This window comes from Myotis brandtii, unplaced genomic scaffold, assembly GCF_000412655.1.
Source record: "Myotis brandtii unplaced genomic scaffold, ASM41265v1 scaffold1557, whole genome shotgun sequence".
NCBI lineage: Eukaryota > Metazoa > Chordata > Mammalia > Chiroptera > Vespertilionidae > Myotis > Myotis brandtii.
This window is the reverse complement of record NW_005355651.1, coordinates 128106-145445: the sequence shown is the minus strand read 5'-3', so window position 1 is coordinate 145445 and position 17340 is coordinate 128106. Positions and strand designations below refer to the sequence as shown.

At 43.2% G+C, this 17340-nt stretch overlaps 1 protein-coding gene across 8 annotated transcripts in view; it reads right to left on the bottom strand.

The window, feature by feature from the left end:
* Nucleotides 1–709: 709 nt before the first annotated feature.
* USP16 (ubiquitin specific peptidase 16) overlaps nt 710–17340 on the bottom strand; it is a 26744-nt gene continuing 10113 nt past the window's right edge. For 3 of the 8 annotated variants that reach the window (XM_005861730.2, XM_005861729.2, XM_014536034.1), the window contains 15 exons: nt 17048–17151; nt 16084–16187; nt 14748–14932; nt 14170–14265; nt 13494–13624; nt 13099–13186; nt 11867–11945; nt 10477–10568; nt 10139–10195; nt 9104–9280; nt 6182–6845; nt 4573–4667; nt 3976–4062; nt 1215–1371; nt 710–1112 (listed from right to left, as the gene is read on the bottom strand). In XM_005861730.2, coding sequence (XP_005861792.1) covers nt 988–1112; nt 1215–1371; nt 3976–4062; nt 4573–4667; nt 6182–6845; nt 9104–9280; nt 10139–10195; nt 10477–10568; nt 11867–11945; nt 13099–13186; nt 13494–13624; nt 14170–14265; nt 14748–14932; nt 16084–16187; nt 17048–17151 — 2241 coding nt within the window. In that variant the 3' untranslated portion in view covers nt 710–987. Of the gene's footprint in view, nt 1113–1214; nt 1372–3975; nt 4063–4572; nt 4668–6181; nt 6846–9103; nt 9281–10138; nt 10196–10476; nt 10569–11866; nt 11946–13094; nt 13187–13493; nt 13625–14169; nt 14266–14747; nt 14933–16083; nt 16188–17047; nt 17152–17340 lie in introns of all 8 variants that reach the window. The other 5 variants (XM_014536031.1, XM_014536032.1, XM_014536033.1 and 2 more) reach the window with 5 other exon arrangements.

Sequence of the window (17340 nt, the reverse complement as noted above, 5' to 3'; positions counted from 1 at the left end):
CATGGTCTGCGCTGCTCTCGCGGGACTTGGCCTTGTGAAGGGGTGTGACAGACCAGTTTTTATCACAACTCTGGAAACCCTAAGACTCACAGTAACTTGTTTCATTAGCAGTGAAGGGTTGAAATCCTTACTCTAGCAGCAAAGTGCAAAGATGCTGAGATACAGCTGAGCATGCCCCTCCTGACCCGTACAAATTAACCAAGTTTGCTTTCATAAGATCAGTAAAAGCTAACTGATTTTTATGGGACGTGTCACATTTGTGTTGGAAAACTTTCAAATTTTATATTTTTGGTGTTCTGAAGGACTTTTAGAAGCACTATGGCTGACAGGGTCCCAGCTAAGCCCTACACGTTACAAAGTGACACCTCTTCAGTAACTTCATAGTCCAGGGTTCCTGTCATCAAAGAAATTCCTAGAGAAACTCCCAGGACTGTTGACAGGCTTGGTAAAGGGAATGGACTGGGCGGACAGTTTGCAGGCTCCCTCGACACGCTGGCGTTGAAGGGAGCTGGTGCCTGGTGCCAGTTAATTGCAGTTAGCCTGCACGCAGCCGTGCCCACCGTGGCATCAGTGTTAAAGACACGCTTCTGCCTGTCACACACCACTGCCAATACCAAATACCTATGTTCATAAAGTTGGCACATGTAGTGAAGCTTCCTTAGCCAGTCACATGGTACTTGGTGGGGGTAAGTCAACACAATTCACCATCTTTCTTGTAATAAAACAAGTGTTGGGGTAAGTCAGTTTATTGATGTGCTGTAACCACCACAGACACGTTAACCAGAGGACTTGATTCAGAATCCGTCCAGAACCTGGGAGCAGGCAGGAACACCATGACGACAGATGACAGGACAAAACCGTGGTCAATCTGCAGGTGTTTCCTTCAATGTTTCAGCACATGATTTCTCCTGGTGTGGGCGTAATTTACCGTGAACATGATTTAGTTAGTCTTCACTTGTTTATTTTTATCACAGCTGTTATAAAAACTTAGAGTATTCTCTCATAAAACAGGAGGTACGCTTGTGAGTTCAGGACTTTCGTTGTAGGCACAGCTTGCACGTGGCTGTCGCTGATGTGAAACCACTGCCCTTTGGTTGATTCCATTTCAAAATCTGCAGAGGAGACGGAAAATTAAGTGTAAATGGAACGGTTCCCGTTACTCACTTTTGGGTTTGCCACGTGTATGCCAAGTTACCAGAACTGAATGGGCTCACCTTGGGGGACATCCCCGCGGAGAACAAGGTCAGACAGACGACTGTTTGCCATTCTCGCCTTGGTGTAGGCAGTGTAGTGCCCGGACATCAAGGTACCGCTGTGCTCCACGACTCCGTACAGGGAGTACAGCACCCTGGTGCTTTCTTCAGCCACATTCTGTAGAACCGGACAGGACCCAGATGTTAGTTCTCATCACATTTACACAGGAAATGTGGGCAAGACAGTTGTACTTCAGAGGTCGCCCACTGAGCCAAGCCCAGGCTTCCTACAAAGAGGCCACCCCATGGTGTCGTTTCCTGCCCGAGTTCCTTCTGGAGAGCTGGGATCAAATAATCCCAAAGGCCTCAACCACTCACCCTTGGTCCTGCTAAAAACTACCAGTCACATTTCAAAACATCCAACCCCCACCCCTGGGTTCAGTGAGGGGCTGGCTCTGCCTCTGGCCTCGGTCCCTGTCTAGAGCAGAGGGGGCTCCTCAGACCCGCTCATTACAGGCTGGATGGACGTGGACAGGCACCTCCAGCTGGGGCTGCTGCCAACCAGCACCCGCCCTCCAGTGGTGCTGTGTACACCCCGCTGTCATCGGTACCCCTATTCACTGAGCTCAATGCTGCTTCACCCCAAATCCAGCCACCCTCCTCAGGGACTGTCCATCAGACTCTCAGTACTGTCCCTGCCATTCTAGGTCAGCTTCGTCACTCAGAGCTGTCAGGATTCTGACTGAAAGTCCAATCTGGTGCACAGCTACGCCAGCCTCGCTTCACCTGGACTCCGCATCCTAACAGGACCCTCCAGTCCCATTTCTTCCTGCCTCTTGGTCTCATTCCCAGATAAAATCTGTATCTTCGAGACTCAGTGTAACAGAACAGCAGCACGGGGACCACCTGAGAGCTTAGAAATGCAGATGCTCAGACCCCGCGGGGCCTAGTGATTCCCTGGTGGTTCCAATGCCCATTTGCGTTCGAGAACAGACCATGAGCATCACAAATAACCTTCCACCCGCACCAGCATGGCCACCACATCCAGTTTATCACAAACCCACCCACACAGCTGCTGTTGCTGGGGAACAATTGTACGTGTGGGTGGTGACTGCACAGCCCTGTCACTTGTCCTGGGCTGTCCTTCCCAGAAACCGGCCTCCCCTCCCCCTGCAGGACACTGAGGCACAGCCTCACCTACACTGCAGAGGGCCTGTTTGCCCTGTAGTGCCACGTCCTCATCCTCAGGGTCTTCCCCACATCAAGGACCTTTACCTTTTGTATCTTCAACTTCTAGATTTTCCTCTTGACCTCCAAACCTACCAAGTCTCCCAGACTTAAAATGTTCAAGGACCTGCCATTTTTCCTTTTCACAAAGCCTCTTAACGGATCTACCTGCTTTATCCCCAGTATCTCCTGTCTCAACCCTTGGAAGTTACCAGCACTTGAAAAATTTACCGTGATCTCTCTACTGTTTAGTCTATACCCCTTTCCAGTCTTGTTCTCTGAAACTCTGATGTCAAGGACACGTGGCCCTTCCCTTGAAGCCTCAACAAAGGGCACTGGCATTTTAGGCAAAAGCTGGATTTCTGATGCCCTGTATTCAAAGCTACCAGCAAAAGTGGCAGTGGCCTACGAACATACTAATTGCAATTCACTACCTGCCATCTCTGAAATCTGCTTCAAAGCAAAGTTTAGATTGGGAAGAGGAATTCCTATCATTTCAAGTTTCGTGGATAAAGTAAAACTTTGGATGTACTTAGACTGGCGTATTTAAACTGGACACATCTTCCACCTGGAGATCATTGACAGCCAGAGCTCTGCGTTTACCTCCCAGCTTTAACCACCATCTAGCACTGATGGCCAAATCCTTGCCTCTGCCCTGGGCCTCAAACAAGTTCATCCAAGTCCTTCCCAAACAGAACCCTTTATCAACTTTCTCCACCTGCCCTTCGTGGGTTTCCCACATCAATGTATGGCATTCCCTCTGCCCACACACCCAGTCATTCAGCCAGGCCCCGGAATCTACGCTCAACCCCTCTTTCTGGGTCACCCTCAGCATTTATGGAAAGGACTCTGTCTTATATTGCAGGCCAACTGACCACAAGTCTGGTTAATTTTCCTCCTGCCCTAGTTTAAGCCCAGCATCCACAGACTGAACTCAACAGCCTCCCAACTCGTTCCTCTGCCTCTAGTCATTTCCTCCTCAAAGCCCAGCCTCCAGGCTTCAGCAAGAACCCATGTGATACACAGATCTTCAATGACCCCTTTCTGTGGCTCCGCACTGCTCGCCTAATAAAGCCAGGTTCCTAGCTCAGCTCCCCACACTCCCCAGACCTTGTCCTGTGAGCTCCAGAACTGTTGCACCCCCCCACACCACCTCACATGGCCACTCCACTCGCCGCACCAGTCCTACTCTAGTGCTGGCTGAGACGTGTCCACTCAACAAAACCTCCCTGGAACCACCTTGCTCTGTGTGCACCAATCTTGCCACTGAGCCTCATTAGACAGACTGCCTGTTAATATGTCTGCTCACCTTTAGTTTTGTGCTCTCAGTTCCAGACAACGTCTGCCACAATAATGGGAGTTCAAAACATGCTGAACTGAAATAACGCTAACATTCAAAACAATTCATCACAGATCTTGAAAGTGAAGGCACAGAAGCCAAAGGTCCACTCCACTCAGAAATGCTCCTCCACTTCACACTTGGTGAGCTGCTGCTCTATTTGGGGAAGTAAGATGATTTCCCTTTGAAGGATTTTCCCAAGAACACTTTACCTACCTTACATTTAGCAGTACAAAAAGGAGCCAAATCTAAGATCTCCGGAAATTTTATGTGTTTGTTAATTTTGCGTAGGTTAAAACCAGCCTGGAAAAGAGGAACAGATTTAGGTTCTTGTCCGGCACAAGCTGTACATGGTAAGGAAACTGCAGCCCCACCGCCCTACTTCAGTGTCTCTCCCTGACTGTGAGCTGGTCGGTGTGGCTACGTGCTCCTGTGAGGAAACTCGGCGTTTCTGCTTTGGCAACGAGGAAAGCCACGTTAGACCTGCGGATCTGATGCTTAAAACTGAGCAGAATACTCTTCTGAGAAGCACTCAGCCTCCACTGGGGCCAGCTCTAAGTGGGGTATGTAACTGGGAAACTGGTCTTTTTTAACCTAAAACTAAGGTTAGAGCACAATGCTAACATTACTAAAAAGAGCAACGTGAATTCTAGTAAAACACCTTAATCAAAACTTTTGTCTTACAAACACGTATTTACTTTCATATTTCTTTGACGTTAGAATTAAGTAAAAGAAAACCAAAGAAAAGTATTATGTTGAGACATAAAGCAGGTGTTACATGTTCAAAGTAAATTTCAGGTAACAAATGGGTATCTGCTGAAATCGCTTCAAATGAAGGGTGAGAACAGGAGGAGCGAGAGAAATCAACATCTGCTTTTTGGCATTGGTGTAAACATGTTTCTTTTCACCTAAAAAAAGAAAAAAATATAGCAGTGTGAACATTTTAGAACTCGAAGACATTCAGTCTGTGATGAAAAAGCCAGAACTGTACACTTTCTGGAAAGGACCAGGTAAATATTTTAGGCTTTATGGACTAAGGAACAATCAAGGATTTTGTAGGTATTTATACATCAGATTAAAAACTTCCACCAATTTTTACTGATGGAACTCAAAATGTAATAAAGTACGATCGAGTCTACTGAAGAAAATAATGTAATTACTTTTGGAGAGAGAACATTTAATTAACTGGGGCTCAGAGTTAGTGTTTTCTACCATAAAATAAACTTTCAAATATTTATGTATGAAAAGCATTTCCCCAGAGACCATACAAAAACAGGCGCAGGCCACACTGGACTAGTTTGTCAACACCTGCTCTAAACAGAATTGTGGCCCTAACCAGTTTGGCTCAGTGGATAGAGCGTCGGCCTCCGGACTGAAGGGTCCCAGGTTTGATTCCAGTCAAGGGCATGTACCTTGGTTGCAGGCACATCCCCAGTAGGGGGTGTGCAGGAGGCAGCTGATTGATGTTTCTCTCTCATCGATGTTTCTAAATCTCTATCCCTCTCCCTTCCTCTGTAAAAAACCAATAAAATATATTTTTAAAAAATTTTTAAAAAATAAAACAATTGTGGAATCAAAAGTTTATTCTGTGTTGACATGTCAATACATGAAAAACTAGACTTGAAAATTAGTTTCAACGATTCAATCTAGCAAGCGTCCTTAAGCATCCACAGTCCCTGTCCCACTCCCCCAAGCTCCTCTTCCTCCCTCTGAGGGAGGCTGAGAAAGCCTTGCACCCAGGACCTCGCACTGGGCATGTCCCTTTAGTTAGTACCTGAGGAATTAAAGTGTGGCTTCCTTGTTTCTAACTCTCTCTCCCTCTCCCTTCCTCTCTGAAAAAAAATCAATAAAATATATTTTTTTTAAAAAAGCCCTAACCGGTTTGGCTCAGTGGATAGAGCGTCGGCCTGCGGACTTGAAGGGGCCCAGTTTCAATTCCGGTCAAGGGCATGTACCTTGGTTGTGGGCACATCCCCAGTGGGGGGTGTGCAGGAGGCAGCTGATCCATGTTTCTCTCTCATCAATGTTTCTAACTCTCTATCCCTCTCCCTTCCTCTCTGTAAAAAAAATCAATAAAATGTATTTTAAAAAATTAAAAAAAAAAAAAGTGTGGCTTCCTGGGAGGAAGGAGGTGAGGGCCATCCCAATGCTGGTGGGAAACTGAGGAGCAAGGCAGCCGCCACTCCCCGCCAGGGTCCCGCTGTGACCATGCCCGCGGGACCGTTGACCCACAGGGGAGGAGTCCCAAGGGCACACTGTTGGGAAGCCCCACAATCAAGGTCGGTAATCCGACCTCCTAGTCGAATATTTAGATGGAGAGAATTTTCTGGTGCCATCCAAGTCCTGACACAATGAGCAGCAGTGCCCTGCCGACGGCAGCACATGCCCCACACCGAGTGTGCTCTCTGGGAGGGACCAGTACCTTTTAGGTTTGCCTTTGGTGCACCACACTGTCTGCGGGTGCACACTTCACACAGCAGCTTGTTGGCATCTCGGAGCTTCTCGTTCTGGGTGAACTGGTATAAGCAGTGCTGGATGGAGCACTCATCAGCACTGGACGCGTCCCTGTTCGCAAGGGTACAGAAGGCAGTTTCTGGATCTTGGCCCACACACTCGTACAGCGTGGTCCCGGGAGCAGGGCTGCCATTCAGAATCTCCAGATGTATGTCGTCAGGGTGAAGAGCAGCATCCAAGTGCAGGTTCTGGAAACCCCTAGAAATGTCCACTTCCCCACCGCCCCCCGCATCCAGGCAGGCACCGTTCAAACTCCCGGGACAGTCAGTGGGAGAAGATGACAAAACCTCCAGGTCGTTATCCACACTGACACTTTTCACATCTACGTCCTCTGTGAATTTTTGATTGTCAGTTACATTTTCTATCATTTTCTCTTGGCCATTCAAGTCATTCTGATTAACACAATATTCGTTATTTATAACTTCCTCTTGTGAGATATGGTCGGATTTAATATCCACTTCTCCCTCAACTGACATTTCAGCCTCACACTCATTATCTTCAAGATGGTCCAAGGCACAGACATCATTTAAATGAAGAACTTTTCCTTGAATTTTTTGTTGCCTTCGCTGGTTCTGTGTAAAAAGCATAAAACATTTTTTTAAAAATTGAGAGAGAGGAAGAGAAAGAGCATACATGTAACACATCAGGTTCTCTTGCTTATTCATCAAAAATAAAGTTGTTGATAAGGAAGAATTTATTCCCAAAACTGATCCTAAGAGTTCCTTTACTATCAGGGATCAAATAAGTTTTGAAGAAAAGGTTTTTGATTGAAAGCAGGAATAAACTATCACCAATCAGCAAACCACCGTCATACTAGGGCAAATAAAAATGTGCAGGATGTTCTAAGAGTGCTCTGGACAGAGCAGTAGACTGTTATACCCTCTAGTGACTTTACACAAAACATGTCAAACTCGTGGCCCACAACGAATATTTTTGCGGCCCAGCCAATATAATAAGAAACGTTTTAATAAAAATTTTGTAACTTAATTTTTACGATATCCTGTTATACATAATTAATAACGAACTATAACGTTCGCTAATGACTGGTGACTATAATCGTGTTGCATTCATTCCCCTTACACACTGTACACGCAGGTGCACCATTTCCACTGACACCAGCAGCAAATATTTTAGCAGCCGGTGGCCACGTCATTCATCTTGGGCTGACGTGTTTGGTGTGCGCAACAGGAAATATTTTGCTTTCGGAGAAAAGAAAAATAGGTTTATTTGCATTACGTTTATTAATTTGTGCAGTTATTCAGTGTCTGGTAGGTTAATGTTCAAGAAAAATATTAATTTTTATTTAAGTGTTCTATTATTTTATGTTAACGATGACTCATTTATTTCAGCCCTTTGTATTCAGCATGTCTCTATCGAACTAAACCTACGTTTCTACGAAAACTGAAACTTGTTATTTTGCGGCCACATAAACTTAAATCTTACATGGCCCGTTGTAGCCTTTGAGTTTGACAGGCTTGCTTTACACACACAACTCAGGCTGGTTTCCCTGAGGAGACAGGGCTACTGTGGACAGAGAGACGGAGGGAAACATTCAGGAAACAAATGTTCCCAAGTTGGGAGAAGCAAGGAAGCCTGTGTACAGAGGACTGTCCATTTGCAGCCTATTTCCACGCGGAGGGACAAAGGCCTTTATTTCATCGAGAGTCCTGCCTGAAGACGGGTCACCATCTGGCTGTAACTAAGAGGACAGGCCCGGGAGGCTAACGTGAACAGAGGGGCAGAAGGGAGCACAGGACACAAACAGTCTCCCAAGTGATTCAGTAAGAACAGTCACACCTGAAAGAAAGATGCGACACACATGACGTATTGTAGAACTGTACCCGAGACCTATAGAATTTCATTAACCAATTTCACCTCAATAAGCTCAATTAGAAAAAATAAAAATAGGGAAAGGACGTAAGTGAATACTTTAAATGAAACACAAATGACTCTTAAACATAAAAATCTGCTGAATTTCACTTACATTAAAATAAGTGGAGAATAAGCTGCAGTAAGTTACTATCTGCCGCCATCAGACGGGCAGAAATCTAGACGCCTGAGAGCCTGAGAACACACTGTCGTTGAGGACAAGGAGAAAAAGCAAGTCTCCGATGTTGCCAGTGGGAATAAAAATTGGTACAACCTGCCTGGCTGGTGTGGCTCAGGGACTGAGCTCGACCTATGAACCAGGAGGTCAGCGTTTACTTCCCGGTCAGGGCACAGGCCCGGGTTGCGGGCTCGATCCCCAATGTGGGGCGTGCAGAAGACAGCCAATCAATAATACTCTCTCATCATTGATGATTCTCTCTCTCCCCCTCTCCCTTCCTCTTTCTTAAATAAAAATATTTAAAAAACAAATGTTTGTGTCCTAAATGGAAAGACCAAGAATCTAATAAAGTAGAAACAAACAAAAAACAAAGTCCAAAACCACGTGCATAATTTCTAAAAGGAGATAAAAACATCCTTGTATTTGATCATATTTTCCAAAAGAAACTCCAGAGAACACATGAGCTTGTGAAGTGGTTATGAGTATCATAAAAGGACGGGGGTCAAGAGGACCTGTACATATGAATGAATGTATTTTTAAAGTTTGGATGTCAATGAATAAATAACTCAAAAACGTTAAAAATGAACTAAACCTTTTTAAAAGCTGTCCCTTTTCTTGGCATCTACTGGAAGAGATTTCCAGCAGAGAGCACGCAGGGGACGGCTCTGGGACGACCAAGTGAAAGTGCCGGCTATACAACGAGGCCTGTCCGCCACGTCGGTCCGACTCACGCAGTCGTTCAAACGGGAGCTAGAGGAGTGTGGCCTTCCCCCAGTGACTCACCTTGGCCTGCTTTTTGGCTTGCTTCTTTGCTTTTTTCTGCAAGTGCTTGCTTATTCCTGACGGAATATCATTTCTCTCTTTTATGTAAGTGTCGTTATCTTTTTCTTCCTCGCTGTCTTTATCTTCGTTCTCCATTGTCTTTTTCAGATTTTTATCATTTATACTTTTCTTACCACTCTTAAAATATGGAAAAAAAATGGGCCAAAAATAAAATTTCACAACTACTATTTGATGAAGAGACTACATAAATGTTTTTCTACTCCTATTTTACAGTAATTGCTTTCCCACAATGTTTGAAAATATACCCGGGACAAAATTTGTTCATCTCAAATACTAAACAGCACTCTTCGTATCCTGACAAAACAAGCAAACCCACAGTCAGAAAGGGAAGTCCACAGGGAAGGGCGACAGAAGGCACGCAGCCACCGCATTCGACACGGGCCGCAGCCCGATGGCCTGTCCACTTCCAAGTGCCCTTTCTGTCCCCATCATCTCCCCGTCCCCATGCAGGTGTTTCTTTTTATTCATTTTTTTCTTTGTGTGGAAATGACAGTTTTGGGGAAAGAGAAAATAAATTTGTAAGACTTTAATCACCACGTAACAGTGATTAAAAGGACCCAATTCATATTAAGTTGAATAATAATTTATCCAAAATTCATATCTTGTTTTCTTTTTTCCTACTACTACTAGAAACCAAATTCATATGGCTTAAAACTGAGATAGTCTTTATTAACACCTACGAACTTAGGACTGTAAGGGATTTGTGGTTAGTCTTAAATAATGAAAATAAATAACTTTTAGTATGAAAAAAATACATCTTTACATATAAACTAACCAATTTAACTATAAAGAATTCCAACCACAGTCCCCTCTTTTTTTTGTAAAAAAAGTATTTACCCCATTCTTCATTCAACTATTTAAGAAAAATTCTTCACAGGCTAGTGATGTACACACTTGGAAAAGGTGACAAGGCTCCCCCATAAAATCTAAACAGGAAAAAGATCTACTTAAATAAAATGAACTCAATAGTCTTACCTGATCATCTAAAACTGGTAGAGACAAGTCAAGGAAAGACTCATGAACCAAGGAGACCTTAACCAACCAAAAAAGAAAACGTAAAAGGAAGGAAAAGATTCACTGTAAACATCATAGAGTAAGATTGGGGGCGGGGGCCTAAGCTTTGAAAAATACAGCACTGAGAACTGTGGGTCAGGGAAGCAAAACACGTGAATCACTTCTTCCAATATCAAGAGGGCCCCCTGCCAGCAGCAAACAGCACCCGGTGGCCCGAGGACGGCTGTGGTGCAGCCTCTGTTTGAAAGCACAGCTGGCAGGCTGCTTGGCAGTGAGTCCCCAGCACGACCGCCACTCACCGTTCTGCACTCGTCACACATGATCGTGCTCGTGAGCTCCCCACCGAAGATGCGGTCCACAAAACTCGGCACTGATTTTTTCTTCTCATAATCTGTAAGGGGGAAATGTATCAATTACACTTACAAAATTAATTGAATACGCTACAACTTCTTAATCTCTCTAGCCCTAAAATTTTACTTCTTAATTTCCTATCTCAGACTTGTCTTTCTCTATCCATAAAATTACCATGATTTTATTTTTATGCTATAATCAGCGGCATATACTGCACTTTTGAGCGCAACAAATTCCACACTGTCACATCTCGTGAGAAAGAGAAAGTTCTCATCCAAGACCTAGTCAGTGGAAAACAAACTGTGCAAGGCAGGGAGACGTTCTGTTTGTCTGTCTCCACAGAGAGGCGAGCAGACAAGCGAGGCTGGACGACACTCGCTCTGTCCAGGCTGACGTCTCACACTCGGCAGCAAGCTGGGGCAACAATGCGCGTCACCTGCTTTCTGGTGGCTAAGACTGAGCTCCACTTACAACCAGAGCAAAACAAACAAAGAAAAACCTTCAGGAAAATGTTTCAGACAAAATTCTTTTATTTTCCTATGTTCCAGAAATAATCTTGATAAATTTAGTATAAGGGAACATAATTTTACTACCTGGCCACCCCTTTTTCTAAATAGGTGGAATTTACATACTTTATTCAAATAGCAGATGTCAATTTATACAGAAACACATGTTGTGACAGGTGGTGACAGCAGGAGAGAGTCCTTCTGTTACCAGCCAGGCCCTGAGGGGCACCCAGAGGCAGAGAGTTGCTATCTGTTGATTCTAAATTGTGGTTTACAACACAGTAGCCACTGGTCTTGCAGGCATTTAAATTAAATTAATTAAAATTAAGTAAAAATAAAGATGTAGCTCCTCGGTTGCACCAACCCCATTTCCAGGGCTCAGCACCCAGCGGGGGCGACTGCGGCGACAGGAGGCAGAGAGGAGTCCTGACCTCAGAGCCCCCGAGACAGACCGGTGCCGGGTCGCTAACTGCCAACAACAGTCAGAGCGTTTGGCTCCATGATAATCAACCAGCTACTGCCAGCTAACACCGACAAGCGTACTTCACTCATTACTGCTAACTAGAAGTTTAAGCTTTTGAAAAATCAAATTGTGATGTCATCTTAGCTCTATCTTTGTAAATGTCACTATAACATTGAATAAAAAGAATACATCAGAAGTTTAATTTCTGTAAAATATCCATCTTTGAAGTATTGAACAAGTTTTAAAGGTCAATGGTGATAAAGAGAAAGTATATGTTAATAACCGGATGCGAAGTACATGTGCAGGCATCTGCACCTAAGGGCAGAGGAATTCAACGACAGTGGTTTAGTTCAAAAAGTCAAACATTACCTTTAACTTTATTTTTTAGTTCTTCATCCAATTTTTCAGTAGAATTACCAAATGCTTTAAGAATTCCTTTACTCACTCTCTAAAAGTAATAAAATGAATATATGCATACTATTAAATTTAAAATTTTATAATTATTTTCCTTAGAAAATATGTGATCAAGTCAAGAAAGTGATCAAGAATTAGCTCTCCAAACTTACTGAATAAAAATTAATATTTCTAAAATCACATTTTCAAAATTAATTCAAGGAGCTAAAAAGAATTATACTTATAAAACCACTAACCCATGGAAAAGGCACTGTCTTATCATTTCAAAATTTTAACCTACTCAAACCAAAACTTTCAGAACAGGCCCGTCTCCTTTGCAGAGACCACTGAGCTGCGTCCTAGAGGCAGGACGGTTTGAGGAGCCACAGGGACAGACTCCAGCCAGACAGCCCGCCCATCACTAGAGGACTTGAGGCTTCCTGCAGCCTAGCTCCAGAATCTAGGAGCGAGGGGACGGTAACCACATCTACCTCGAAGAATGGCTGTGAAGACTAAGCTATTCATATAAAATACTAAGCACAGAGCTTGACATAAAATAAGAGCAAAATAAATATTAGTTGTTATCACTACATTATTACTATTATTAATTATATTCACATCCCCAAGTACATTACTTTCCATCCTGGCAAGTAACAAAAACTTTAAAATGCAACAAATGTCCCGACTCATACAATGTGAGTTAATATATAGTGAATCTTCACTTAACGTCGTCTGTAGATTCTGTGACTTTAAGCAAAACGACATATAACAAAACCAATGTTACCACCCGCTGATCCATATAAAGAGTTAAGCCCTAAGGCTCATCAACGTGACAGCAACACAACATGGACAACACGTTATTCATCACTCGAGGCCACTGTGCTTCCCAGACTCGAAAGGCTGTGCAGAGTCCCACTCAGAATCAGAGTGAGGCGCTGCGGTGGGAACGAGAGTTCGCGGGTGCGGCCCGGACCACAGAACCCTGCAGGACGTGATGCTGGGACGTCACACAACACAGAACATCATGAGGAGGAGCATCATCTCTAATGCTCATCATCACTCTAATGACTAAGCCACACTGAAAGGGCTGGTGCAGAAAAAACATCTTTCCGATCCAGTGGCCTCAGTGACTCCTTTCACTGCTTTAATGCCCCTTAAGATACCAAACGACAGCAGAGTTAGTGAGACGAGGCTATAAACATGCTGACTTGGTGCTCTTCTGCTCTCATCCCGTCCAGTAAGTACCGGAGCAGCTCCTGGCTGTCCTGCTGCTGGTAGCCTCTGAAGCGCACTGCTCTACAGAAGAAAGGGAAACAGAGACAGAGGACAGTGATGACGAGTCCACTAAAATGTGAAGCTCTTTTTACAAAAGTCTTAGGATCATATCCCAAATCTCGATGTGCTCTGGTTTCTCAAAATTTCTGTTTAGTCTAACAACACCCTTGGCAGATTTCACTGTCACATAAAGCACATGTTCTTTAATCCAAATGCAATAGACGAAGCTTTAATGTATGCACTCGGTTGGCCCTAGTGCTATGAATTTGCATAGAATTTCTCAGCATCTGACTTAGGCAATGAAGGCACACTCAACGCAGATACTCACTTCTTACAGACCTGGGAGAAGAGTTCCTTAGGTGTCACAATTCCCTTTGAGGTCTCTTGCATCTCACTGAGAAACTGGCTCATGGCCAAAGTAAGAGGGCCCGGAGGCTCAAGGTGAATTTCCAAGGGCTCCTGAAGACGGGAACAAAAAATACTCTCTTCATTCCAAACTAGGAATCATTTATTTTAGTGAAATGTAACTCGTTAACCTATACTGTCAATGTGCCTGATTGAGCTGTCTACTCAAAAGTTCAAAATACACATCAACAGATGTAGAAAGTTTCTGGTCACAGACTGTTTTATGAAGAATTCAGTTCTACTGGTTTAGTTTTAGATGATCAGGGACTTAGAATACTTAAGAAGCAAAAGACCTAATGCAAAAGGTAAGGTGAAATTCATGTGGCTACACTTTTGTATGCCCAGGGCCTCACAAACATCCACAACATTTCCAAGAAGGAAGCCACACACGAGAGAGCACAGCAGGACACAGCAAAGAAGCAGCAAAGAAATGGGAAGGCTCCTTATACTTTCTGTTAGTGGGAAAGTCATTAAGTTGGTAGCCTAAAACACAGCAAACAAAAATGATGAAAATGAGCATTAATGCTTTAAAATAACTTAAAATATGGATATTCACAAAGGAACATTCGTGATTATAAAGAAAATTTTAAAGTACATACTGTTAGTGCCAAGTCAGGTGGTTCAATTTTTACAATGGTTCCAGACATTTTTACTTCTTTCAGTAGTTCTCTTAGCACTGGTGTTTGTGACAAATTCTGGAATGCAGGATGGAAAAGGAAAGTTATCTCAAGACAAATCAACCATTCGATCCAAACACAAAGTCACTCCCCACATTGCAGTCTCAACTCTCTATCCAGGAAACAAGCAGCGGATGCTCTTCTGCCCACTCTCCATGCTCATCGGCACTTCAATTCCCGGCACAAGCAGCCCCTGGGAAAGGCATTCTCCACCACCCACCTCCACCACGGTCCTTGCAGCCCATGCACCCACTGCTCTGTCCTGGGTTCGCCCGTGCCCCACGCCCCCCCACCAAGGGCAAGTCCTGAGGGCAGGGGTCATGTTTGTTTTGAACCCGACTGTACCCTTCAGCAGAATTTAACTGGCATGCAAAGTAAGCACTTCCTTGAGTTTTCTTTGAAAACATCGGAATAAATTACTTAGGGCGAAAAAGCTCAATACTGGAAGTAACAAACAGGGAGATACTTAATTTTCATAGGAGGAAAATTAACGCTGGCACCTGCATAACTGCATTGAAGAAACACGTGTTTCCCAAATTACTGAGTCCTTTCACAGTTATTTGAGAAGTATAATTCATGGAAGTTTCTTTAGCCATGTTTTCCTTTTTCTCTCTCTCTTGTTCATTTTTACTCTCCTTTTCTAATTTTTTATTTTCAAGTTCAATGCTACCATTATCTTTTGCTGCTTTAGAAAAAAAAAGAAAGAAAAAATGATTTAGCAAAATGTGTAATATAGCCATATCGAATGCAAATTTACACTGAGGACGAAGTACTGGAGTTTGTGAATTTTACCCACTATCATTATTTACCACCTGCTTTAATTTTAAATGTTTTCTAATAAATATAAGTAAACTACCATTGAGAGAGAAAAACCAATAAAATAAAATATTCAAAACTGAGGTGAGCATTAGTCTGACAACTAAAACCAAACAGGATATGCTTTTTAGCAACAACCCCTTTGTTAATGCACAAAGTTTTCTTTGTTAATGCACAAATAAGCATATCTTACCTTGTGCAACTGGAATACAGAGCAACCAAGTAAAGAATGTAGACATGAAATAAAATTTGTAATGAGTTCAAAAACGCACCCTGAAGTTAGGAACAAACAATTCTGGCTCTGCCAAAGATACTTCTGTGTTTGTAAAAACCTGCACAAACTTAAAGCTTAAGGATGCATAGCACCCAATTAATTTAATTATGTGTGAAAAATACCTGAGAAGTATCTGGCCTTTTGAAGGACTTACAAGTATTTTACTTTTATATCATCCAAACAAGATTAAGTTCAGTCTAAAGCAGGTCGACTTTGCCCTAGCTGGTTTGGCTCAGTGGAGTGTTAGCCTGTGGACTGAAGGGTCTCAGGTTCAATTCCAGTCAAGGGCAACATACCTGGGTTGTGTGCTCAATCCCCAGAAGGGGGATCAATGATTCTCATCACTGATGTTTCTCTCTCTCTTCCCTCTCCCTTCCTCTCTGAAATCAATAAAAAATATATATTAAAAAAATAATTTAAGTCTTAAAATGAAATAAAGCAGGTCGACCTTAAGCCCCTGTGCAGGGAGGGCATGGGAACAGAGTGTGACTGCCCTTAATGAGGCCAGACCCTTCATCACGTGGGACGAGGTGACTTCTGATTCCCTTCTAACTCTAACACCTTAGAATTATCTATGTTTTCAGTTTTACATCCTTAAACCAAAAATAGGTTCATAGTGTAAAGTCAACCATAATCAATATTACTCACCTATATGCAATACTGGGTAGTCCAGTAAATTAATCAAATATCAGCAGATATATAAGTCAACATTACCGTATCTATTAAGGAACCAATGATTTTTTTACCTGATTCTGGAGCTGTAAGACGGGCTTGTTTCCTAACATAATCAACCATCTGACCCAATCGGTTTGAACTGCAATACTGGACCTCATCATCACATAGGTAACACCTGCGTCCCAAAGACCACAGAAAAAAAAATGACAAACTAACAACCAAAAAGGGCACAAATTATGATTCCTGGAATCCAAAGTGTATAACCATCAAATTATTCTACTAATAAAATAAAAAAATAAAAATAAAGCTTGTATGTTTTCTTACAGAAGACTGTCCATATTAAACTCTGGTTTACTATTAATAACATTAGCCCAAATTATGGCTACATATAAATACTGTGAAAAATACAACAAACATAGTACTTGAAATGGCTACTTATAACATTAAAGTCACAAGTTTTCTCTATGCATATTTCAAAGTACAAACCTACATCATCAAAATTAACAAATTTTATGACCTATAATAATAGAAGCGTCATATGCAAATCAACCGAACGACTGAAGAGCGGAATGACCATCCAGAAGACCTTCCGGACGAAGCCGAAGCTGCGAAGGCCTACTCTTGCACGAATTCGTGCTTCGGGCCTCTAGCTGTCAGGTAATGTTCCGTGAACATTGCTGTGTAAGTGGTTTTTAAAGATGTGAAAAGTACTGTCGTGTAAAATCATTGCCAAAGTTTGACTCTGCCCTGTCCATCTGGAATTTGTTCTTGGTGTCCCAGTTGTTAAAATGGAAACAACCCACCATACGCTGTACAGTATCACAAGCAAGAGAAAAGGACGAGGGCCCGAGTCTCCTGCAGCTACACGTGTTGTGCTAGTGCAGTACTAAGGAGAAGTTTCTCCTAACATCACCGTCTCCAGCCTTCTGCGAGCGGTGGCTTTAAACAAACACAAAAATGTTAACTTTCTTGCTCCTTAAACATTTCAAATGCCTCCCTTCTCAAATAACGTCCAGCCAGGCAGCTGAAACTCACCAGACACTCCAGTTATCCAAACTGAGCACCAGACAGTGGGGCTCGGACCTCGGCGTCAGGTAGTGCTTCAGAGCGTGCTGCTCCTTAGAGTTCCTGCCGCAGCCCTAGGGAACCAGCATCGTCAGTCTCAAGGCCACAGAAACTCACCCAAGAGGAGGGAATGCATACTCTATAGTGAACAAGAAGTGGCTCGAGACATTCTGCCTTTCTCGTCATTTTGAAAACACAACGTTAGACTCTAAAGAGAGTGGATGTTGTGAAAACCTAGGCGTGGGAAAACCACGCAGTAAGTG